This window comes from Eleutherodactylus coqui, chromosome 4 (assembly GCF_035609145.1).
Source record: "Eleutherodactylus coqui strain aEleCoq1 chromosome 4, aEleCoq1.hap1, whole genome shotgun sequence".
In the NCBI taxonomy this organism is placed as follows: Eukaryota; Metazoa; Chordata; class Amphibia; order Anura; family Eleutherodactylidae; genus Eleutherodactylus; species Eleutherodactylus coqui.
Genome location: NC_089840.1, coordinates 289,767,405 through 289,794,000, shown reverse-complemented (window position 1 = coordinate 289,794,000; position 26,596 = coordinate 289,767,405). Strand labels below are relative to the sequence as shown.

The window sequence follows — 26,596 nt, the reverse complement described above, 5'->3', positions numbered from 1 at the left end:
TGGGAACCAGCTGCGGGGCCACAGCCATGTCTCGGGGCCACCTGCAGCGGACCGCTGCCGACTATTACCGGTCCCGGCACGTCCCGGAGAGACTGGAGGAGGCTCTGAACGTCATCTATCACCGGGGACCGGAGGACGTGTACGGGCAGCTGGTAATGACGTCACATAGTACTGGGATGACGTCACCCCATATTACTAGGGATGTAATGTCCGGCAGTATAGAGGGGGTGGAGCTTGGTGTAAGTTGGTGGTTGTGGGCGGAGCTCCTGGAGGGCGGCGGGCGGTTGTACGTCATTCGCAGGTTATTACATCACTTGTCGTATTTGTGTCTTACAGGCCGACTACTTTGCTGACCTGTCAGCCCCTCCGCTCATCAGCGGCGTCCGCGGGAGGAAGGTCCTCGATGGCGGTGGGAAGGTGACGCTGGAGGCCGAGGTCGCGTGTAGAGTGCGGACCGCTGACAAGGTGCGGCGAGTGTCATCTCCCTTCATACTAAGAGGTTCCGCAGCTTCCAGAGGTTTACGTAGACCGCCGCGCCATGAACCACAATATGATGCAGTCAGATGTGTCGCGCTTCGTAATGGGCGCCAGACGTGTGACTGTGCCAAGAGGCGGCGTGGACATGTGTGATGTCATACGTCCGATAGTAACTCCGTCCGTCTGCTGGAAGCCCCTCCCCCCTCGCCAAATAAACGTGCGGCGCCTTCAGGTGCGCAAATGTAATAATGCGTTTCTGTCCCTCGCGGTCGTCAAGATCTCTGCTTGCTGCCAGTAAGGCCGAGAAAATCGTGCGAGATTTGTGCGATGCGAAATGCATGAATATGAACCCCATGCTTTTAAACAGTCCGCCAGCGGGGGGCGCCCCCTCGCGAATAATACACCCGTGCCGGGAAACGGGGAGGAGTCATCAGCGAACACCGGAAAAGACGTTCTACACAAATTACCACCAAAATGAGTGTTAGGTTTGGAGCGAAGCCCCCGCAGACCGCGCCGACCTCCGCCGTGTGTCAGTAAATAGGAACGGTCAGCGTTTGCGGCGATGCAGGCGGACAGGTCGGATACCGCATCCGGGAGCCCTCAGCGCAACCCGACCCGGCCGGCCGGCGTCTGCGCAGACCTGTCTCTTTCTCTTTTCATCTGTAATGCGAATGGTCGCGGCGAGCCGCCGTTGCCATACAGATTCGCGATTGGTTACCGCTCGTGTACGCGAAGAATCAGTTTCCCCGCAGCATGAGATAAACGGTATTCGCTGCAGATCCGCAATACGGACGCCAACCGCACATTCTGCAATGTAAATCCGTTTTGGCGCAGGCGGCCTGAGAAGCAGCCGTCATATTCCCTTCCCGCAGTTCAGGGGTCGTTGCAATGTATCAGTGCATGAAGGAGGCGGACTTGTGTTGTGTGCGGTTCACAGAGGATCCTCTGCACTGATACACTGTAACAAGCCCTCAGCTGTGAGCACAAAGCGCTCCGAAATGGGTTTTTTGGCCTTTGGACGTAAACAAGTGTTTTATTTGGGCCAATTTCACACATTTGAGAAAATCCCGCGATGCACGAATTTTGCACAAATGTGCAGCAAGAGTCAGGCTGCTGCCGTGCGCGAACTTCGCGGGGAAACAGCGCTGGTGAGGATGGGACGGCACTTCCCTGACTCCCCGTTTTATCACATTTCATGACTTATTTTATGGCCGCCGCTTTACGGCACGTTCTCACGGGGAAGAAGTGCTGCGAAATATCCGCAGCGGCAAATTCCGCAGCCTTTCGCTTCCAAACCATCGGTGTGGATTCTGACTTGAAATCTCGTATTCGCGGCTGATTGTGGCGTTTTCAGCGCTCCCCTCTTCTCCCTATTCTGGGAGTTGTCAGCACAGCCTTGCGCACGGCACCTGGCAGCCCGTAGTTCGCGCAGCGCCGCTGGTCAGGTGAGGCGGAATTTCCTCAGCTCTTGCCAGTTTTGAAGATCGCCAATAAAATGGGTGTGGCTCGCCAGGAGTGGGTGTGGCCTTCACTGTCCGGACAGTTTTTAATAATGCTAAACCTTGCCCCGTTTGGCGCACATCTGCGCCCGCTCATAGTTAAATGACGGCCATGATGCTTATCCTTCCTCTGACGATTGGCCGCCGCATCGCACGGTTACGTTTATGGCAGAAGGTCGTAGTGGATCCCGCCGCTCTATACGGTATAGTACGCGTGCGACGAGTCCAGCGGGCCGGGTCATTGGGGACCCTTGGCTACGTGTGAACAGTCTATCACAGAGCCGCCGCGCACGCAGGCGAGCTCCATCGCTGGAGTGCCATAGACGGCGCAGCTGCCGCCTCCACGAGGACACCTGAGACTTCATGGCACCTTTCATGACATTACAGCGACATTGAAGTTCCGACGCCGATCTCCTATAATCCCGCGAACAATCCGCCCGTTACACGAGGCGGCACTTCAGCGCTCAATGAAGATGAAAGCACAAGGTCACCCTCTATGGGGGCGAACAATGTGCCGGCTGCCATCATAGACGACACTTGCGTTGGAACTTCTCACAGCTGGAATCAAAGAGCAGAGAATAAAGCATCAGCGCACATAGCGATCCGACCGGGAAAGAACGCCATGTGATCACCACGGCTGAAAGGGGAGGACGAGCGGCCCGGGGGGTTAAGGCGGCGCGCTTTTATCTGTTTTCATCTGAATGTCAAAAAGGAGAAAAGAAGCAAAAAAAGAAACAGAGAAAATAGCTTCATACATGATAAGTGCTACAGATGTCAAGGAGCGCTCCAGCCGCCATCGCTTGTCGTAAGTGGGTCCTACAGATGTAAAGGGGCGCTCCAGCCGCCATCGCTCGTCGTAAGTGGGTCCTACTGATGTAAAGGAGCGCTCCAGCCGCCATCGCTCGTCGTAAGTGGGTCCTACTGATGTAAAGGAGCGCTCCAGCCGCCATCGCTTGTCGTAAGTGGGTCCTACTGATGTAAAGGAGCGCTCCAGCCACCATCACTTGTCGTAAGGGAGTCCTACTGATGTAAAGGAGCGCTCCAGCCACCATCACTTGTCGTAAGTGGGTCCTACTGATGTAAAGGAGCGCTCCAGCCGCCATCGCTTGTCGTAAGTGGGTCCTACTGATGTAAAGGAGCGCTCCAGCCACCATCACTTGTCGTAAGGAAGTCCTACTGATGTAAAGGAGCGCTCCAGCCACCATCACTTGTCGTAAGTGGGTCCTACTGATGTAAAGGAGCGCTCCAGCCACCATCACTTGTCGTAAGTGGGTCCTACAGATGTAAAGGAGCTCTCCAGCCGCCATCGCTTGTCGTAAGTGGGTCCTACTGATGTAAAGGAGCGCTCCAGCCGCCATCGCTTGTCGTAAGTGGGTCCTACAGATGTAAAGGAGCGCTCCAGCCGCCATCGCTTGTTGTAAGTGGGTCCTACAGATGTAAAAGAGCGCTCTAGCTGCCATCGCTTGCCGTAAATAAGTGCTACAGTTGTAAAGGAGCGCTCCAGCCGCCATCGCTCGTCATAAGTGGGTCCTACAGATGTAAAGGAGCGCTCCAGCCGCCATCGCTTGTTGTAAGTGAGTCCTACAGATGTAAAGGAGCGCTCCAGCCGCCATCGTGCATTGTAAGTGGGTCCTACTGATGTAAAGGAGCGCTCCAGCCGCCATCCTGCGTTGTAAGTGGGTCCTACAGATGTAAAGGAGCGCTCCAGCCGCCATCGTGCGTTGGAAGTGGGTACTACTGATGTAAAGGAGCGCTCCAGTTGCCATCGCTTGTAGTAAGTGGGTCCTACTGATGTAAAGTAGCGCTCCAGCCGCCATCGCTCGTCGTAAGTGGGTCCTACAGATGTAAAGGAGCGCTCCAGCCGCCATCGCGCGTAGTAAGTGGGTCCTACAGATGTAAAGGAGCGCTCCAGCCGCCATCGCGCGTAGTAAGTGGGTCCTACAGATGTAAAGGAGCGCTCCAGCCGCCATCGCGCGTCGTAAGTGGGTCCTACAGATGTAAAGGAGCGCTCCAGCCGCCATCGTGCGTCGTAAGTGGGTCCTACAGATGTAAAGGAGCGCTCCAGCCGCCATCGCTCGTCGTAAGTGGGTCCTACAGATGTAAAGGAGTGCTCCAGCCGCCATCGCTCGTCGTAAGTGGGTGCTACAGATGTAAAGGAGCGCTCCAGCCGCCATCGCTCGTCGTAAGTGGGTGCTACAGATGTAAAGGAGCGCTCCAGCCGCCATCGCGCGTTGTAAGTGGGTCCTACAGATGTAAAGTAGGGCTCCAGCCGCCATCGCTCGTCGTAAGTGGGTGCTACAGATGTAAAGGAGCGCTCCAGCCGCCATCGGGCGTTGTAAGTGGGTCCTACAGATGTAAAGGAGCGCTCCAGCCGCCATCGTGTGTTGTAAGTGGGTGCTACAGATGTAAAGGAGCGCTCCAGCCGCCATCACGCGTCGTAAGTGGGTGCTACAGATGTAAAGGAGCGCTCCAGCCGCCATCACGCGTTGTAAGTGGGTGCTACAGATGTAAAGGAGCGCTCCAGCCGCCATCGCTTGTTGTAAGTGGGTGCTACAGATGTAAAGGAGCGCTCCAGCCGCCATCGCTCGTCGTAAGTGGGTGCTACAGATGTAAAGGAGCGCTCCAGCCGCCATCGCTTGTCGTAAGTGGGTGCTACAGATGTAAAGGAGCGCTCCAGCCACCATCGCTTGTCGTAAGTGGGTCCTACAGATGTAAAGGAGCGCTCCAGCCGCCATCACGCGTCGTAAGTGGGTCCTACTGATGTAAAGGAGCGCTCCAGCCGCCATCGCTTGTCGTAAGTGGGTGCTACAGATGTAAAGGAGCGCTCCAGCCGCCATCGCTTGTCGTAAGTGGGTGCTACTGTTATAATGCAGTAATCTTGCTCCGATTGCTGTTTGTAAATAAGTCCTACAGATATAAAGGAGCGCTCTGGCCGCCATGGTTTGTAAATAGATCCTACACACATAAAGAGACGTCTAGCCACAATCACTCTTTATTTGTGGATCCTACAGATATGATGAGTGATGACAGTCAGAGCGCTGCTTTATGGGTCCAACACATACAAGAGAGCGCTGTGGCCAGCATCGCTCATCATTAATGGGTCCTATGGACACAGCAGTGCTCCTCTGCCTGGCAATTAGACATAGAGGAGCATTCCGCCCACCATCACTCATCATAAGTAAACCCTACAGATATGATGAGTGATGACGGCCGGAGCGCTCCTTTACCAGTGGGTCCTAGAGATATAAAGCCGCGCTCCAGCCGCCAACGCTTGTCGGAAATAGTTCCTAAAGATATATAACTACACTCCGTCCGCCATCATTCATCGTAAGTCACACGCTGCCTTTAGTGACGATTTTGATGGAAATCCACCCAAAAATTTGGTAGTTGATTTTCCGCTGCAAAAATTGTGCAATCTGGGAACATTTCCAAAAGCCTCATTCAGACAACTGGAAATCCGGGTCCTAAAAATCAGATGTCACTGTCAGTCTGTGTCAGAAAGCTGCGGGTTCTCATTAGACGTGCCGCGGACGCAGGCGAGCCTCGTTCAGTGGAGCTCATATGTGCGTGGAATCCGCGTCTGGAATGAATTAACATATCCGCACACAGAGAAGTCTGCGCCGCGTGATCTTTGGTGCGGATTCCCATTAAAGTCGATGAGATGTAAGAATCGTTAGTCATGTATATCGCGCCTCTTTCTTTCCACCACGTTCTGATGTTTTTTTGGTTTTTTTTGTAATTGCAGTTTTTCTATATTTGCATCGCATTTGCTATGTTTTCTATGTTTGCATCTTGTCTTTTGCGCTCACGCTCGCCCCGGCGCCTCGCACGATAGCGACATTCTGTGTGTAATGGCGGCGGTTTTTCTATCTTGTCACCCCTGCAGAGAGTCTGTGTGGCTGCCGTCTCCATAGACCCCGCGACGCTCCTTACCGGTGAGACAACGGACGACGCTGACAGATGGAGGCTGGAGTCGGTGGAGACGGCCATCAGATGGATACAAGACTGTATAGGACCGGCACTGAAAGGCATGGAGCCCAGCAAGCAGACCAACATCGACCAGCTTCTGAGGTGGGTACGGAGAATGGAATCCCTGTGGAATTCTTCTAATCCAGCATCTGATAGTCTGGTATGAGCAAAGAACTACAATATAACAGAGCGGCTGGCTGAATAATGGCAGGTTCAGTCATCGTTCCGGCTCCTGCTCGGCCCTCTGCATTTATAATGCAGTTTTCTAGACTGTTCTCAGACCATCTGATAATCCAGACAACTGATAATCTGGCACTTATCAGCACCATTGATGCAGAGGAGGGAACATCACTAAAGGCCCACTTAGACACAACGATTATCGCTCAAAAGATGGCTTTTGAGCAATAATCGTTCTGTGATTTAGAGCGCAAGATGATCGCGCAAATGTTGAGCGATCACATGGCGCTCCAGCTGTTCTCTGCTCCGAGCACCGGGCTGTTATACAGCCGAGCGTTCTGAGCGGAGGATGCAGAAGACAAGCAGGGTGTCCCCGCTTGTCTTCTGCATCCAGATGTTCTCTGCACGGAGCGCCCGGCTGTTATACAGCTGAGCACTCAGAGCGGGGTATGGAGAACAGAGCTGGACCGCTGCGTTCTTCATACCCAGCCTGTCATCAGGGAGCGGGATGAAACCATAGTATCAGCTGTATCCCGCTGTGAATCCCTGATGAGGCTCATCGTCAGCACGATGAAAGACAACGATGAGTGACGGGATAACGAAAACTGTACAATGTCAGTGCAGCTACACACAACGATTATCGCTCAAAAAATCGTTGTGTCAAAATGGGCCGTAAGAGTATGAAGGGCTGCTTCTAGAATATCCAAGCCCGCGGCTCATGTCATTCCTTAGAAGACGTTGATGTGTCGGCTCCTCACTGCTCCGTCTGCTTCTCCTCAGCGAGTATTTTAAGGTGAAGAAGCAAGAAGACGAACAAAGGAGAGAGGCTGAGAGCGATACAGCGGTGTCCCCTCCAGGACCCATCCTACCCGCTGCATCATCACCCATACCCAGCAAGAAGAAGGCGAGTGCTAAAGGTGAGACCACCAAACCGTGCCATATAGATTACATTACTTATCCTACAGCAGTTCTGAGTTACATCCTGTATTATACTCCAGAGCTGCACTCACTATTCTGCTGGTGGAGTCACTGTGTACATACATTACTTACCCTGTACTGATCCTGAGTTACATCCTGTATTATACTCCAGAGCTGCACTCACTATTCTGCTGGTGGAGTCACTGTGTACATACATTACTTACCCTGTACTGATCCTGAGTTACATCCTGTATTATACTCCAGAGCTGCACTCACTATTCTGCTGCTGGAGTCACTGTGTACATACATTACTTATCCTGTACTGATCCTGAGTTACATCCTTTATTATAATCCAGAGCTGCACTCACTATTCTGCTGCTTGAGTCACCGTGTACATACATTACTTATCCTGTACTGATCCTGAGTTACATGCTTTATTATACTCCAGAGCTGCACTCACTATTCTGCTGGTGGAGTCACTGTGTACATACATTACTTATCCTGTACTGATCCTGAGTTACATCCTGTATTTTCCTCCAGAGCTGCACTCACTATTCTGCTGGTGGGGTCACTGTGTACATACATTACTTATCCTGTACTGATCCTGAGTTACATCCTGTATTATCCTCCAGAGCTGCACTCACTATTCTGCTGGTGGGGTCACTGTGTACATACATTACTTATCCTGTACTGATCCTGAGTTACATCCTGTATTATACTGCAGAGCTGCACTCACTATTCTGCTGGTGGAGTCACTGTGTACATACATTACTTACCCTGTACTGACCCTGAGTTACATCCTGTATTATACCCCAGAGCTGCACTCACTATTCTGCTGGTGGAGTCACTGTGTACATACATTACTTATCCTGTACTGACCCTGAGTTACATCCTGTATTATACCCCAGAGCTGCACTCACTATTCTGTTGGTGGAGTCATCGTGTACATACATTACTTATCCTGTATTATCCTCCAGAGCTGCACTCACTATTCTGCTGGTGGAGTCACTGTGTACATACATTACTTATCCTGTACTGATCCTGAGTTACATCCTGTATTATCCTTCAGAGCTGCACTCACTATTCTGCTGGTGGAGTCACTGTGTACATACATTACTTCTCCTGTACTGCTCCTGAGTTACATCCTGTATTATACTCCAGAGCTGCACTCACTATTCTGCTGGTGGAGTCACTGTGTACATACATTACTTCTCCTGTACTGCTCCTGAGTTACATCCTGTATTATACTGCAGAGCTGCACTCATTCTGCTGGTGGAGTCACTGTATACATACATTACTTATCCTGTACTGATCCCGAGTTACATCCTGTAGATCTTTTTATTATAAAAGTGAAAAACATAACAATAAACAGAACATAAATATCGCTCACTTGGCATAAGACATAAACATAAAACCAAACCAAATCATCACTTGTGTTAACTGTACTTTGCCTTACTGCAGGATAAAGGGGGCAAAAGCAAAAGGTCCATCTGGTCCAAATAATACATACAGCACACTACACCAACCTGCACTCCAAAACTACACTCACTCATCCTCACCAATACATATATACTACATACTACATATAACAATATACACACATGTAAGAAAACATCCCTAACTCACAGGATCCAGCCTGAAATCCCAAAAAGCAGAAGAAAGAAAACTTGACTAATAACTGAAGCAATTATATAATAAAAATAATGCAAACAACAATAACAAAAGTAATAGCAATAAGAACAACCCAATACCTTTTTTTTTTTTTTCATATATTTTTTTTTGTAATTTTTTTTTTTTTATTAATTTTTTCCATTTTTTTTTTTTTTTTAATGCCCACCACCTAAAGAATAAAACCTCACATAATCCTAAACTAACCCTATACCCAGACCAAACCACCACACACCCCAAACAACCCTCTACGGTGCAGCATGGGAGCCACGCCTGCATCCCAAGTCCGTGCTCAATGTCTATGTCCAGGACGAGCCGAGCTACACCGCATACACACACCCTGCCCGCCGCAGCCTGAGGGCCACGCCCGCACCAACAGTCCGTGCCCAGTGTTCATTGTCCGGGATGTGTCAAGCTACGGCTGAGGCATAAATCCCCCCCTCCCCCCAATAAACCCCCACCCAACCTATCTATAACCCCTAGCCCTATATACAAAACAAAACATAACATAACATATAACATCTCTTATACTACACAACTACAAACCAACACTACATATTAATACCCGAAAGCCTAAGGTTCAGTTACCTGCAGCCGTACATACCTGATCTTTGACCAAAAACAAAAACTCTACTAGTGTCACACTCAGCCCTCCACAAGGACTGGATATGATAAGCCGGGCACCGACCAAATAGAGAAACACTATCCCTATAGTTAATCCGTCCCTACAATGTCCCTACTCCTTCCCTAAAACTTACTCCAGAGAAACTGTCCCTACCTCTCCCTATTCTGTCCCTACAAAGACCCTATCAATAAGAAGACTGTCCCTAACGAAATACAAACCCTCTCCATAGGAGAGAGGCCTTAGTCGTGCCCAACCTCTCATAATCCAGAGAGCGCACCTTCACCAGGTCACCCAGGATGTTTCTATTCACCTCATCCACGGGGAGGATTTTCTCTTCCGTCGAAACTAAACACCGTGCATTCCAAATGTGAAACCTGACCACTAGGCTGACTAAGAATAAAGTGCACCGGTCCCTGCCACCAAGGTCCCTGAATGCCCCATAGACCCATTCCGCATACGAGAGGCGTGCCAACCTGGGCCAACCAATGGAGGCTCCCACCCGTTTGTACACCTCTGTATTAAAGGGACACTGAAGCAGGAAATGCTCCATGCTTTCCAGTACGTTGCTGCACTCCTGGCGGGGGCAACCCCTATCCACCAGAGGCCTGCTCTTCAAGTTGCCCCTTACATACAGTCTCCCGTGGAAACAGCACCAAGTCAAGTCCCAAAACTTCAAGGGGATCCTGTCAGAATTCAATAAACGTAACCCTCCCTCCAGGTCCCGACTTGGGCAGTCCTTGAGCGCCAGGGGCTTCTGGAAATGGGTCAACAGAACCCTCTTATCGAGGAGTTTCCTCGACAGAGTTCTGATCTCCCACATCCCCAGACCCCACCGACGTATCATCTTCAGAACCACGGCAGCGTAAGCCGGAAGATGCCCGTGCGGCGTGCGAAGATCCTTCACTCGCCCTCCAGTCTCCCATTCCTGGAAGAAAGGCCGAAGCCACCCCCAACAGGAGAATACCCACGGAGGAGCCCTCTCTTGCCAGAGGTTGCCTATATTGATCTTAACAAAGGTGTTTACGAGAAACACCACGGGGTTGACCATAGATAACCCCCCTAGTCTCCTCGTGCGATATGTGACATCTCACCTAATTAGGTTCAACCTGTTCCCCCACAACATTAGGAAGAACAGGTTGTAGACCCGGGTCCAGAGAGGCTCTGGCAAAATACATACGCTGCCCAGGTAGATGAATAAAGGGAGCAGGTATGTTTTGATCAGGTTAACCCTTTCCCGAAGGATCAAAGACCAACCCTTCCACTGGGCCACCTTCTGAGTGGCACCATCGAGCCTGACCACCCAATTTTGCATGGGGTAATCTCCCCGGCCAAATTTGATGCCGAGAACTTTAGCCGAGTCCTGGGGCACTGGAAGGGTGTCCGGGAGACTAAATGTAGGATCTCCCCTTCCTAACCAGAGACTTTCGCACTTATCCCAGTTGATGCCGGACCCAGATGCTTCCGAGTAGCGATCCACCTCTGCCATCACGTACTCTGCCTCCCCCCTCGAGGACACAAAGACGGTGACGTCATCAGCGTACGCTGCCACCCTGAGGGTGGCTTCCGACACCGCCCGATCCATCCCGACCCCCGCCATAGGCCCACCATCAATCATCCTAAGGAAAGGATCAATGGCAAACACGTACAGCAAGGGGCTCAGAGGACAACCCTGACGGACGCCAGACCCAACCTCAAATGGGTGGCCGACCCAACCGTTCACTAGCGGGAAAGTCTCAGCCCCCGCGTACAATGTCTTGAGCCAATTGACAAACCCCACTGGCAGGCCATATCTCAGAAGAACAGACCAGAGGTACTCGTGATTAACCCGATCAAACGCTTTGGCCTGATCCAAGGACAGCAGGTACCCCTCCCAGTGACCAGCCCTACCCTGCTCCACTGCCTCCCGGACACCTAGAACAGCACCAAAGGTGCTACGGCCTGGAACAGAGCAATGCTGGGCGCCCGAGAGGAGCCGGGGTGCAAACTTGACCAGCCGATTAAACAGCACTTTTGCCAGAACCTTCCTGTCCGTATTGAGAAGCGCTATGGGACGCCAGTTCTCAATACGGCTCGAGTCTTTACCCTTTGACAGAAGGATCAAAGCCGACCTCCTCATTGACTGAGGAAAGACACTCATTGAAAACCTCAGTCAAGAGGGGACTCAAGAGGTCCTTAAAGGTTTTATAATACTCGGATGTTAAGCCATCCGGTCCTGGCGATTTTTTGAGCGCAAGCCCATCAATCGCCAGTTTAACTTCCTCTATGTTGATCTCCTCTGTCAAAACATTAAGGGAGATGTCATCCCCTGGCTCAGGAACAGCTTCAGCCAGGAAAGCCGACATCACATCTCAATCTAGATCCCTCTTTCTCAAAAGTTGCGAGTAGAAGGATCTGATGACTTCCAGAATCCCTGATCTGGACCTGTTCAGAGATCCCGTACCATCGACCAGTCCACTGACAACTTTACGATTCACTGACATCTTGCAGTTTCTGTAAGGGTCAGGTGAGTGGTACTTCCCGAAGTCCCTCTCAAAAACCAAAGATGCGTGCCTATTATACTGGCACCCTTTGAGCAAAGACTTCACTCTGGAGATCTCCTCGCGGCTACCTCCAGTCAAGACGAGATGTTCGAGTTTCCTCCTCAGGCCCTGATAAAGACGGTACTTACTCAGGCTCCTGAGGCTAGAGAGCTGGCGGAAGAACCTCGCAGCCCTGATCTTGAACATCTCCCACCACTCTGACTTACTGCTACAAAGATCCAGTAATGGTACCTGGCTCTGCAGAAAATCCTCAAAGGACTGTCTTATCTCTGCTTCCTCCAGGAGTGATGAATTCAGCCTCCATAAGCCTCTACCCATCCGGGGGGTCTCTGCAACATTCAGGGAAAACAAAATCAGACAGTGGTCGGAGAATTCCACCTCAACAACAGAAACTGGTGAAGAGATGGCTTCCTCCTTCAAATAAAACCTATCTATTCTAGACCTGCACTCGCCTCTATAATAGGTGAAACCCGCGTGGCCTGGGGTGTGCCGGATGTGGACATCCACCAGGCGAGCTTCGCTAGCTATGCTATTAAGCGCGACGCTATCATAAGTCAGCTTGCCTAGGGAGCCTCCCCTGTCACGGGTCCTCGTGACTGCGTTAAAGTCACCCCCAAAGATCACCTGCCGACTAGTAAAAAGGTACGGCTTGATCCTCATAAAGAGATCCTTGCGGTCCCGCTTGGTTTGGGGACCATAGATGTTGATTAGCCGAAGCTCTTGTCCCTTCATCCAGGATCAGGCACCTCCCTATTTCTAACTCAATAACCCGTCGGCATTCAACTGCTGCGGTAAAAAGTACCGCCACTCCGCTATATGGCTCGGCCGCAAGAGACCAATAAGATGGACCAGACCTCCATTCCCTCCTTGCCTTGTGCACAGCTGCCAAATTTGGCAGCCTGGTCTCTTGCAAAAACAAAATGTCGGCTTCAACGCGGCCGAGAAAATCAAAGGCCGCAAATCTAGCCATATCAGACTTAATGCTGGCAACATTAATGGATGCCAGCGTCAACGGAGCGGGTGCCGCCATCATTGGTGATTGAGTTAGATGGCTTTCTTCTTCCCACCCCCCTTCTCATCAGGGTCTGAGGATGACCCCTTGCCACGTTTCTTGGACACTGAAAGGTCCATGGCAAGGGGCTCCTCAACCTCGTCCTCCTTGCCACTGGGCTCTGGGCCAGCCCTCCCCCTGGATGTCACCAAACCCCCACAAGAGGAAGGCTCAGCACCCCCTGTAGGCCTCACGCTTGTCCTAGGCACCTCTCCCTCCGAGGACGAGAGAGCTTGGTACCTGTTGGAGAGCCCAACAAGAGGAGAGTTTGGATTGCCTTCCTGCACCTGGCCCGTTGCAGGGGAAGATTTCCCTTCCCTTTTTTTCATTTTCTTGGAGCCCTGCTTGCGCTTTTTCTTTTGCCACTCATCCTTGCCCTCACCCACACTTTCATAGTGGGAAGAATCTGAGTAAGTGGCATCCTCTTCCCTTTGGATCCTCCTGACCTCCTCATCCAGCTCCCTGTCCCCTGGAGCCTCAGCCACATGATTTGCGTCCGGAGCAGGGGCCAGCATTGACCCACCTGCCACCTGGGTTTCTACCAGCTCCCTGCCCCTTCCGCGCTTCTCTTGGCGCCTTAGCTTGGCTGCCCCAGCATGTTTGTTCTTCCTTGGCTCCTGGGCTCCATCGCCTCTGCTGGTCCCCTCCCCTGCAGAAGCAACCTCACGGCTCTCCTCCGCTGGGGCCATGACCGCATTGGCGAAAGAGCGCGGACAGCGACTGAATGGGTGACCGAGGTCACCACACAGGTGACACCTAATCTCTGCACAAGATGCCGCAAGATGACCTACCTCGCCACACAGAGCGCACTTGATGACGTTACAGGCTGCACTCAAATGTGTGGGGTCGCCGCACTTGTGACAGAGCTTCGGCTGCCCCTGGTAGAAGGCCAAGATACGATCCCTGCCAAGGAAGGCCGCGGATGGTATGTGGGCCACCGAATTCCCTGAACGCTTAAGTTTTACCATAAACGTCCAGGCTCCGGACCAGATGCCGTGTTCATCCCGGTTCTTATTGGGCATATCCACCGCCTCTCCGTACCGACTTATCCAAGTCATGATATCATAACAAGAGAGGGACTCGTTACGAGTCAAAACGGTCACTCTCTTGACTCCAGTCTGGCGGGTTACCACTTGTGCAGCGAAACCGCGCCAGCCGGGCTCGTCCTTCATCAGCTCATAATTCCCCCAGAAGAGCTCGAGGCCCTCTGGGCGAGCAAAGCTGATGTCGAACTCAGACGTGCCATGAGGATGGATCAGGGCATAGATGTCATTTGCCCTGAAACCCATCTTCAGCAGAAGCTCCACCACCTTACTCCTGGATGGGCACGCGTCATTGCCTCTCCACTGAAGACGGGCCACATTCCTACGACCAATGTCCTGCCCGGTTGTCGGCAGGGACCAGACAGTCTCCCCCCTTTGTTCTCGGAAGGCACCAAGACCATGTCTCTCCACCCAGAGAGACAAATCCACAACTCTGCCCCCTACATTCATCGAGCTCTCCCCCCTCCTCAAGGCCTCCAGGAGGCGCTGTTGCAAAACGCCGTCCCCAGAGCCCAAAGACGAGGAGGACGCCTCTCCCCTCCCTCCAGCGGCGACACTGGCATAACTTCTACCAGATGTTGTCGCCGCTGGAGGGGCGACTGGATCCTGACCCACGCCCTGACTACCCTCCGAAGCCCCACCCACCCGTACACAAGGTGGCATACTTGCCGGGGAACCGGGGACAGCTGTTCCTGCAGGAACAGGGGCAGCAGGAACAGGGGCAGCAGGGGTACCAACAGCCGCATCCATTACCGCACTCACTTCTCCATTCGCTGCTGGACCAGGACCCATGTAATCTTTACCATTAACTTTCCCTTTATGCCCTGAGGGAAAGTCCATGGCACTTCCGGTGGGTGGCTGAAGATGCACTTCAACATTTCTCTGGACATTGGTGGCTGTAGCTCCGCCCACCTTAGCCACTCTAGGAGTTGTAGTTCCTCCAACTTTCCTTGCAGGATCTTTACCATGTGTGGGAGGATCGGCAGACCCAGCCACCACCCCCTGCGCCCCCTCCGCACCGGAAAGGCGCTTTAGGGACACAGGGGGGACAGCTAAGCCACCACCGGTGGGACCTGGTGCCGGATCACGCCCCCCTCCCACTGGGACGTGACCAACAGCGCCAGCACCTCTGGACTGGCCGCGACTCTTCGCTTTCCCAATGCTCTTCTCCACCTCCTTTACTCCTCCATTCCCACTACTAGCACAAGCGGGCTTGGAGTTTTGGGCCGCATTAACCCTCTCTTCCCCAGTCCCCTGCACCGGACCCACCACAGAGCCCGGGACTAGGAGCTCAGGGTTACCACCCTGGTTTGACTTTGCAGCCAAACCAGAGTGCTTGGTGACATAAACAAACTTTTCTTCAATATACGTTTTTTCCTTTTTCCTCCTCTTTTTGCTTGAGGTCTCCGGGGGTAAATCATTCCCGAAATAGCAAGACTGCAGCCTCTCTGGGGACTCTTGCAGCTGTATCTGCCGCATTATCAGCGCCCCCTCTCCACTACTGCTGCAGCTATCATCAGTGTCCTCTGAATCAGACTCGCCCGACGTGGAGGGCAGGCTGACCTGTTCAGCTGGGATGCTGGGCCCTGTAGTCCCACCTGGCAGTGCTGATTGCTGCTCTCCAGAGCACCCAGCTCGACCATCCTGAGCAGCATCGGATTCCACCGAGCTGCTGCTGCTGGAGTGCCTGGCAGAGCGCTCTTTAATAGCACCGCTGCTCACAGACGCCATTTTGATAAACCTCTCGTCATTTAACAGTTTTTCTTTGAAAGGCCCACTTCTTTCCAGGATCCTTTCCCTCTCCTCCGCATAAAACTCAATGGCCTCCTCACAAGCTTCAATCTGCCGTGATATGGCCAGTTTCCTGGTACGGGATTTTGCCCGCTTCGCATCATGTCGGGCAGCGTGCAGCTCCTGCGTATATTTATTCAGCTGCCTCCCGACATGTCCATAGTCCTTCATATATTTGGCGATACGGGTTGCCACATCCGTTACTGACTCGCCCTCCCTGCGATCAGCCCAACTTGCCTGCGTACGTTGTTTTTCAGCATGGTCCTCCACTCTCTTCCTCTGGCTCCGAGTCATCTTGGGCTCCTCCAGGGGAGTCAGGGTGACATTGCTGCCACTCTGACCTGATCTTCTCCCCTCCTGGGGTGCAGTCCTCCCTCCCCCTGACCGAAGCCAGAGGGAGGAGGTCTGGGACTCCATGGCTGGAGCAAGCCCAGCACCTGTAACCTTGGCTGGGTAAGATTCCTCTCACTGCTGACCACACCCTGGATCCTGCAGAGCTCTCACACACCCAACCTTCTCCAGAGATGCACTCACTATTCTGCTGGTGGAGTCACTGTGTACATACATTACTTATCCTGTACTGATCCTGAGTTACATCCTGTATTATACTCCAGAGCTGCACTCACTATTCTGCTGGTGGAGTCACTGTGTACATACATTACTTATCCTGTACTGATCCTGAGTTACATCGTGTATTATACTCCAGAGCTGCACTCACTATTCTGCTGGTTGTTACTAGAAACAGTCAGCAAGCTGATGGACACATCTCCTATTATTAGCTGTACTACATGGTAGCAGTCAGCGTCTCCAACATCAGATGGCTGTACAGTTTCTAGTGGAAGTTGAAGCTTCCCAGCATGCAAATCGCCAGAAGCTGCCCTGTGCGGACACTGAACCAGCAGAGGATGCTGGGAGATTTCATTTTTTCTGCTGATCCCAGTTCATCGATGTGGAGATGTGGACTTGGGGCCCCTGGTTCTCAGCCTCAGTGGGGCCCTTGGTTCTGTTATATAAGACACGCCCCATATTTCCATGCTCGGTTCTGCTCATTCTCCTGTGGTGGTCTCTTCTAGTAGACCACTGATGGTAGTTCTCATCTCGTAGACCACTGATGGTAGTTCTCATCTCGTAGACCACTGATGGTAGTTCTCCTCTAACTCTCGCATTAAATCTCTGTAGGTAAGAAGGCGGCAGCATCAGAGAAGCCCCCCCCACCGGCGGAGCCTGAAGAACCGGCCATCAGGGGCGCCCTGGCAATGGCGGCGGTGTCACTGGCTGTAGTAAAGAGTAGTGCAGCCCTCCGAGATCTCCCGCTGTACTCCTACATAGCAGCGTTAAAGCAACAGCAGGTACCGCCAACATCCTGGTCCCTCAGCTACAAATCAGACATGTGCTCCGTCCCTCATTTACATAATCATCTTCATTTACATAATTATTTATATTTAGCTGTTTTCCTAAGTACCCAGGCCTTTCTCTGCCTTCATGAACTTTGACTCCTAGGGGTAAATCTGACCCTCCTCCTCTGTAATAATTTGCCCCCACAGCCGCCCCCAGAACTGGCGATACCGACGCCGCTGATCTCACTGCTGAGCTGCGCCAAATCCTCCCCAGGGAAACTCAAGCTCATGAAAGAAATCATGGTGATCCCACAGCCGGGGACTGCGATGGCCAAGGTGAGACCCCACATACAGACCCCTCACCCGACACAGTGGCCAGGTGATAGGTGGGACCCCCACAGATACAGACGCCTGCTTCACCATAGTGGCCAGGTGATGGGTGGGACTCCACAGATACAGACCCCTCGCTTATCATGGTGGTCAGGTGATTGATGGGACCCCCACAGATACAGACCTCTGCTTCACCATAGTGGCCAGGTGATAGGTGGGACCCCAGATACAGACCCCCTCACCTGCCACAGTGGCCAGGTGATTGGTGGGACCCCCACAGATACAGACCTCTGCTTCACCATAGTGGCCAGGTGATAGGTGGGACCCCAGATACAGACCCCCTCACCTGCCACAGTGGCCAGGTGATTGGTGGGACCCCCACAGATACAGACCCCTTGCTCACCATAGTGGCCAGGTGATAGGTGGGGCCCCAGATACAGACCCCCTCACCTGATACAGTGGCCAGGTGATAGGTGGGACCCCCACAGATACAGACCTCTGCTTCACCATAGGAGCCAGGTGATTGGTGGGACCCCCACAGATACAGACCCCTCACTCACCATGGTGTTCAGGTGATAGGTGGGACCCCAGATACAGACCCCCTCACCCGACACAGTGGCCAGGTGATAGGTGGGACCCCCACAGATACAGACTCCTCGCTCACCATAGTGGCCAGGTGATGGGTGGGACCCCCACAATTACAGACCCCTGCTTCACCATAGTGGCCAGGTGATTGGTGGGACCCCCACAGATACAGACCCCTCGCTCACCATGGTGGTCAGGTGATAGGTGGGACCCCAGATACAGACCCCCTCACCCGACACAGTGGCCAGGTGATAGGTGGGACCCCCACAGATACAGACCCCTGCTTCACCATAGTGGCCAGGTGATTGGTGGGACCCCCACAGATGCAGACCCCTCACTCACCATGGTGGTCAGGTGATGGGTGGGACTCCCATAGATACGGACCCCTCACTCACCATGGTGGTCAGGTGATGGGTGGGACCCCCATAGATACGGACCCCTCACTCACCATGGTGGTCAGGTGATAGGTGGGACCCCCACAGATACGGACCCCTCACTCACCATGGTGGTCAGGTGATGGGTGGGACCCCCATAGATACGGACCCCTCACTCACCATGGTGGTCAGGTGATAGGTGGGACCCCCCACAGATACAGACCCCTGCTTCACCATAGTGGCCAGGTGATTGGTGGGACCCCCACAGATGCAGACCCCTCACTCACCATGGTGGTCAGGTGATGGGTGGGACCCCCATAGATACAGACCCCTCACTCACCATGGTGGTTAGGATAGTGTAGAGGAGGGATAGAGACCCCCTTCCCCACCACAGGCCAGGGATTCATCCCAGTATATAGCTGACGGTCTGATTATCCTGCTCAGGTCAGCCGGTCGGACCACTCTCCTCCAACTTGGGGTATATTCACATATAGCAGTTGGACTGTGGTCCTTGGCCGCACGGCATATACTGCAGTACAACTGCTACATGTGAGTATATCCTTACATACATTCTACAGCACTGATATATAACGTCTGCACAGTAACCATAGGGATGTCATCTGACGGATATACCATGGCTGTATACTGTATATGCTACTGATATACTCCACCTGTCAGCAGTATACCGCACCTCTGGCTGATATACTGTATCTGTTACTTCCAGAGCTTGGATCTGGCCTCATCCCTTCAGACACAGATACAGAAGCAGGTGGAGATGCAGAGTAAGAGTGGAGTAAGTGTAATGCATATATCTCCCCCTGTATACTGACTGTATATATCACATCTCCTGTACACTCTTGCTATATATTGACCTTCCTGTATACTGACATAATATATCTTCCCCTGTATACTGACTATATAGATCACCTCTCTTGTACACTGACTGTATATACATCTCCCCCTGTATACTGACTGTATAGATCTTCCCCTGTATATATCACCTCTCTCTCTCTCTGTATATATATATTGACCTTCCTGTATACTGACTGTTCTTGGGTCAGGCATTAGTCGCTCACCATTACATGTAAATGAGTCGCGGAGCAGCGCTGCAGTATCGGTAGTGTAGATAATGACCCCCCGCTGGCGGGAACCTTCAGTAATAACACGGTGACAGGCGGCTTCCATGTATATTCCGCTCCCCCTTCCCCTTTTTATGCTGCCAGCTTAAATTGCTGGCAATGATGGAATTACAAAACCGTGCGGTATAATGCAATTAACACGCTGTAATGGGTTCGGGGCAGACAATACACCTGGAGGGGTGCGGCGGCGCGGAGCGCGGGGGAACAATGGCGACTTATTTTATTCACTTCTCTCTGTGGTCACACAATCCACCTGTCCCTCATCCGTCCGTCCCGCCGGGAAAATCTGCCATAATCGTCGCAATCATTGCTGTAAAACGCCATCAGCCCTGTGTAGTCATGTACTGTGCGTACTGCGTGCACGGTGTAGGCCGCACCGCTGTGCGTACATGTGTATGCACGTCCCTGTGCGCGCTCACGTATCCCGTGTCCCTGTGCACGCGCTCACGTATCCCATGCCGCAATATGCGCGCTCATGTACCCGTGTCGCTGTGTGGGCACTCATGTACCCGTGTCGCTGTGTGGGCACTCATGTACCCGTGTCGCTGTGTGGGCACTCATGTACCCGTGTCGCTGTGTGCGCACTCATGTACCCGTGTCACTGTGTGCGCGCTCATGTACCCGTGTCGCTGTGTGCGCGCTCATGTACCCGTGTCGCTGTGTGGGCGCTCATGTACCCGTGTCGCTGTGTTGGCGCTCATGTACCCGTGTCGCTGTGTGCGCGCTCATGTACCCGTGTCGCTGTGTGCGCGCTCATGTACCCGTGTCGCTGTGTGCGCGCTCATGTACCCGTGTCGCTGTGTGGGCGCTCATGTACCCGTGTCGCTGTGTGGGCACTCATGTACCCATCTCGCAGTGTGCACGCTCATGTACCCGTGTTGCCGTGTGCGCGCTCATGTACCCGTGTCGCTGTGTGCGCGCTCATGTACCCGTGTCGCTGTGTGGGCGCTCATGTGCCCGTGTCGCTGTGTGGGCACTCATGTACCCGTGTCGCTGTGTGCGCGCTCATGTACCCGTGTCGCTGTGTGCGCGCTTATGTACCCGTGTCGCTGTTTCGCGTTCATGTACCCGTGTCGCCGTGTGCACGCTCATGTACCCGTGTCGCCGTGTGGGCGCTCATGTACCCGTGTCGCTGTGTGGGCGCTCATGTACCCGTGTCGCTGTGTGGGCACTCATGTACCCATCTCGCAGTGTGTATGCTCATGTACCCGTGTCGCTGTGTGGGCACTCATGTACCCATCTCGCAGTGTGTACGCTCATGTACCCGTGTCGCTGTGTGGGCACTCATGTACCCATCTCGCAGTGTGCACGCTCATGTACCCGTGTCGCTGTGTGGGCACTCATGTACCCATCTCGCAGTGTGCGCGCTCATGTACCCGTGTCGCTGTGTGGGCACTCATGTACCCATCTCGCAGTGTGCACGCTCATGTACCCGTGTCGCTTGTGACCGAAAGTTGACTTGTCCGGAATACAAGGGGAAAGATTCCAAAGAACACCAGGCAGGTTCCCCGTTCCAGAGACTCCTTAAAGGGGTGGGCCGGGATATGGATATGGCTGCCATTTTTCCCACCACGCTGATCCTTGTGTTTGGAAGAAACCAGCCATGTTTTTCTTGACATCCCCTTTAAGGAAGGGATTGAGATTCAGCTGACATTCCAAAGATCCCATCCGAAGAGAGGATCTCCTGCCCCATGCCACGACCTACCGACTGACTGCGGACGTATTTATGCGGGCAATTTTCTTGAGTTTGTAGGTTGCGAGTCGTACAAAAATCAAACCTCTTATCTTCAGCGTCTATTTACACGTGCGGCCCTTCTCACAGTGATGCCACAAGATAGAAAAATTGTAGCACGTCCTATTTTTCAGCGATTTCACATAAAACCTGCCTATTATTTACTGTGGGCAACTTAAAAATCACTGGAGGGGGAGCGGGGCAGAAGGGACCTGGGGGGGGGGGGGGAGAAGGGACCTGAGGGGGGGGGGGGGGAAGGGGCAGAGAGGGTCTGAAGTGAAGGGGTAGCTAGGGAGGTCTGGAGGGTAAGGGGGAGATGAAAGGTCTGGAGGGTAAGGGGGAGATGAAAGGTCTGGAGGGAAGGGGGAGATGAAAGGTCTGAAGGGAAGGGGGAGATGAAAGGTCTGAAGGGAAGGGGGAGATGAAAGGTCTGAAGGGAAGGGGGAGATGAAAGGTCTGAAGGGAAGGGGGAGATGAAAGGTCTGAAGGGAAGGGGGAGATGAAAGGTCTGAAGGGAAGGGGGAGATGAAAGGTCTGAAGGGAAGGGGGAGATGAAAGGTCTGAAGGGAAGGGGGAGATGAAAGGTCTGAAGGGAAGGGGGAGACGAGGGGTCTGGAGGGAAGGGGGAGACGAGGGGTCTGGAGGGAAGGGGGAGACGAGGGGTCTGGAGGGAAAGGGGAGACGAGGGGTCTGGAGGGAAGGGGGAGACGAAAGGTCTGGAGGGAAGGGGGAGACGAAAGGTCTGGAGGGAAGGGGGAGACGAAAGGTCTGGAGGGAAGGGGGAGACGAAAGGTCTGGAGGGAAGGGGGAGACGAAAGGTCTGAAGGGAAGGGGGAGACGAAAGGTCTGAAGGAGGAAGGGTCTAGAGGGAAGGGGAAGCCGAAAGGTCTGAAGGGAGAAGGGTCTGGAGGGAAGGGAAAGCCGAGGGGGAGGGAGGGAGAAGGGTCTGGAGCGAAGGCGGAGCCAAGGGGTCTGGAGGGAAAGGGGAGCCGAGGGGTCTGAAGGGAAGAGGGAGCCGAGGGGTCTGAAGGGAAGGGGGAGACGAAAGGTCTGAAGGGAGAAGGGTCTGGAGGGAAGGGGAAGCCGAAAGGTCTGAAGTGAGAAGGGTCTGGAGGGAAGGGAAAGCCGAGGGGTCGGGAGGGAGGGAGAAGGGTCTGTAGGGAGGGGGAGCCGAGGGGTCTGAAGGGAAGGGGGAGACGAAAGGTCTAAAGGGAAGGGGGAGACGAGAGGTCTGGAGGGAAGGGGAAGCCAAAAGGTCTGAAGAGGGAAGGGTCCGGAGGTAAGGGGGAACCAACGGGTTTGGAGGGAGGGAGAAGGGTCTGGAGGGAAGGGGGAGTGGAGGGGTCTGGAGTCTGGAGGGAGCCAAAGGGGTCTGGAGGGAAGGGGAAGCCAAAAGGTCTGAAGAGAAGGGTCTGGAAGAAATGGGGGAGCCGAGGGGACTGGAGGGAGGGAGAAAGGTCTGGAGGAAAGGGGGAGCAAAGGGGGTCAAGTGGTCTGGAGGGAAGGGGGAGCCAAGGGGTCAAGTGGTGAGGAGGGAAGGGAGAGCCAAGGGGTCTGGAGGAGCCGAGGAGTCTAGAGGGAGGGAGAGCCGAGGGGTCTGGAGGGAAGGGGGAGCTGAAAGGTCTGTAGAGATGGAGAAGAGTCTGGAGGGTGGAGGAATGGAAGGGTCTAGAAGGAGGGGGGAAAGAGGAGCCTGGGCAAGAGGGGTCAGTGGGACAGGGAGGTGTAGAGGAGGGGACAGAGGGGTCTGAAGGGGAGGAAAGAGTGGTCCTTGGCAGCCGAGGCCACGCTCTTGTCATCTTGGAAAGACGTCTCACAGCGTTACCAGCTGTTTACTTTTTCAGATAGAAATGGCGCAGTACGGCGATAATAAATCTACTGAACTTTTTACCTGTTATGATTTCTGGGGACTTTAACCGTTTGTAATGGCGGCTGCTTATGCTGCAGTGATGGAAACTCCACTTTTCTGTCTTCTTTCGGGCGTCTGATCTTCGTCGTTGCCATTTTGTTGGCTCTGCCCCAAGTCTCCTGATTTGTGTTAAATCTTCATTATTCTTTGTATTTAATTCCATCAGTCGGTAATTAGGAGCGTGTCACCGCTGGGCTGCCTCGTCCTCACATGTGACCGCCTCGATCAACCTCTAGAGTTAATTCGAGACGCCTGCGAGCAGCTCGGCCTAGAATTGGGAACGAACGTTTATTTAGCCATCAATTGCGCAGCCCACGAATTAATGGACTATGTAAGTAGCAAGTGGCGCTGATTAATTGAAAGTGTTCTTCGTTCTCATCTGTTAAGTTCGGTTTAATTTGTCGCATGTGACCTTCGACCTCGTTAAAATTTCCTGTTTAACGTCTGCAATAAAAACACATCCCCCCCCTCCCCCACAGAACAAAGGGAGATACGAAGTTGTCAGCGGAACCTGGAAGAGTCCTGACGAGATGGTCGATCTGTATGTAGATTTAATTAATAGGCATGCCGCCATCGTGGCGCTACTGGACCCACTCAGGAAAGAGGTAACATCGCCTCCCTGTTAACCCTTTATAATGCACATGATGATTAACTCTTCTATGTATAGATGCTGGCTGTTATAAGTGTTGAGCTGTGATGTCATCACTTGGTGACTACAAGAGGCCTCTGACCCATCCGCTGTATTAATCCCTCTCTATGTTTGTATCTGGACAGGACAGACAACAGTGGGAGTCCCTGGGAAACTCCGTTGGCTCCAGATGTTACCTGATGGCGGATGTGGCATCAAAATCAGTGAGCGAGCTCCTGCAGGGCAGTAACGCTCCCGATTGCAGCAGCCCCATCCTTAAACTGACTAATGAGACAACGGTGTCTGACCTGCTGACGGCCGTACGGATGATCGAAGGTGAGAAGACAATCTTCCTCCTACACTTTACTGTAATGAGGTAAATCGCGCCTGACCCCCATCACTCCACTTTATCATTCCAGAAGAGAAGCGTCCGACAGTCGTGGGGTGCACATCGGAGGAGTGTTCGGAGGACAGCATCGTAGATCTGGTATCTATCCTGTTAGGTGTCATTGTCGCCGGATGCTTCAGTATCTTCCTACACTGATCTTCCAGGGAGAAAAGAAGCCTGACTCCCTGCCAGATCACACAGGAAGAGGAGGAGCCTAACTCCCTGCAATCTGTGCTAATCACATAGGAAGAGGAGGAGCCTGACTCCCTGCAACCTGTCCTGATCAGGCGGGAAGAGGAGCAGCCCGACTCCCTGGAACCTTTTCTGATCACACAAGAAGAGCAGCCTGACTCCCTGGAACCTGTTCTGATCACACAGGAAAAGGAGCCTGATTCCCTGCAACCTGTCATGATCACACAGGAAAAGGAGGAGCCTGACTCCCTGCAACCTGTCATGATCACACAGGAAGAGGAGGAGCCTGACTCCCTGCAACCTGTCATGATCACACAGGAAGAGGAGGAGCCTGACTCCCTGCAACCTGTCCTGATCACACAGGAAGAGGAGGAGCCTGACTCCCTGCAACCTGTCATGATCACACAGGAAGAGGAGGAGCCTGACTCCCTGCAACCTGTCATGATCACACAGAAAGAGGAGGAGCCTGACTCCCTGCAACCTGTCATGATCACACAGGAAGAGGAGGAGCCTGACTCCCTGCAACCTGTCATGATCACACAGGAAGAGGAGGGGTCTTGAGGCCTTGTCCTGATCACACAGGAAGAAGAGGAGCCTTAGGATTCTGGTGAATGGTATTACAGTATCGCTGTGCTTGTGGTTTAGTATTCAGTTGCGCTGTTTCCATGGAAAACCACAACCTTCCCCAGTGGCTGCAGCAAGTGTTGCAAAATTTGGGGGCAAAGTAAGCAAACCTGTAGGTTTTGTAAAGCTAAACAAAAGTGTCTAAACAGTGACCAAATGTATGCAATGTTGGTGCACCTTGTTGCATTTATCGCTCCCATGTCCTGCTACGCCACATGAGGTGGCACAAAGTGTTTACACCAATTTTATTGGTTAAACTGGGCCAAATTGACATTGGAGCATCTCTATCAGAAAATGCGCAGCTTTGCCCCTATACACATATACTACGACTGCACAAAACGCTTGACTTGTTTCTCTGGTGACTCTCCTCAGGCCGTGGGTCTTGGTGTGAGGTTCATCAAGCTGGGAGGACTGCTGCGCGGTGAGAGGACAGCCAAATACAACCGACTCATTGCGATAGAGGAAGATCTGACGCACAGTGGCACTCTGGGTAATAATCACTGGATGGGGGTGAGGCACTGACCACAGTACAAGTCGCATCTGTCTCATTGACAATGGGAATTGTTGAGCAGAATGGCCATATTACATTATATCCTACAGCCGTCCTCCCAAAAACAGGTTCTAGCTGCACCAATCATAGGGCATGAGAATGTGTCACGAGACTGATCAGCACTCTGGGGGTCCATTGCTGTCTCTGTGCAGCGCTGTGGGCACTGGGGGGATTTTTATAATTATTTCTACAGATTAAAAATGTTTCTTCATTTTTGTCCAGGTCGGCAGAAAGAGTTTGAATTTCCCACATTCGGGACCGACCCAGAAAGCCTGAGCTGTCCGGAAGAATCCAGTGAGGAGGATAAAGACGGGCTGAAAGTCTCTCTTCTACCGCTGGCATGACTGCAGGATCGGGTGAAGGTGGCCGCCCTGATGGGACTGCAGGACAGGGGAGACGGCCGCTCTGTGTGTAGGATGGGGGAGACAGCCTGGACTGGGTGCGGAATGGATCCAGGAGCAAGATGGGAGAACATGGCCACCGTGACGGGAGTGTGGAGGAGGCTATCCTAATGAAGCTGCAGGATGGGGGGCTGGTGGTCTCCCTGACTGGGGGCGGCGCAGGGCTGACGGTCTCTCTGACTGGGGGCGGCGCAGGGCTGACGGCCTCTCTGACTGGGGGCGGCGCAGGGCTGACGGCCTCTCTGACTGGGGGCGGCGCAGGGCTGACGGTCTCTCTGACTGGGGGCGGCGCAGGGCTGACGGTCTCTCTGACTGGGGGCGGCGCAGGGCTGACGGTCTCTCTGACTGGGGGCGGGGCAAGGGTGTCGGTCTCTCTGACTGGGGGTGGGCTAAGGCTGGCGGTCTCCCTGACTGGGGGCGGGGCAGTGCTGGCAGTCTCTCTGACTGAGGGTGGGGCAGGGCTAGTGGTCTCTCTGACTGAGGGCGGGGCAAGGCTGGCGCTCTCCCTGACTGGGAGGTGGGGCAAGGCTGGCGGTCTCCCTGACTGAGGGCGAGGAAGGCCTGGCGATCTTCCTGACTGGGGGCGGGGCCAGGGCTGGAGGTCTTCCTGACTAGGGGCGGGGCAGGGCTGGAGATCTTCCTGACTGGG

The 26,596-nt window shown here is 53.3% G+C and overlaps 1 protein-coding gene across 2 annotated transcripts; it reads left to right on the top strand.

Moving 5' to 3' along the window:
- On the top strand, positions 1–26,586 carry ENO4 (enolase 4). 2 transcript variants are annotated; one of them, XM_066601383.1, is made up of 13 exons: positions 1–152; positions 337–465; positions 5,863–6,047; positions 6,903–7,039; positions 16,938–17,107; positions 17,303–17,431; positions 19,109–19,177; positions 23,331–23,495; positions 23,644–23,769; positions 23,939–24,128; positions 24,212–24,279; positions 25,369–25,486; positions 25,769–26,586. In XM_066601383.1, the coding sequence occupies exons 1-13, from the start codon at positions 27–29 to the stop codon at positions 25,888–25,890; spliced, it is 1,734 nt and encodes a 577-aa protein (XP_066457480.1). In that variant the 5' UTR covers positions 1–26; the 3' UTR covers positions 25,891–26,586. The 2 variants fall into 2 exon arrangements, with proteins under 2 accessions (XP_066457480.1, XP_066457481.1); XM_066601384.1 differs by lacking the exon at positions 23,331–23,495.
- Positions 26,587–26,596: the final 10 nt, after the last annotated feature.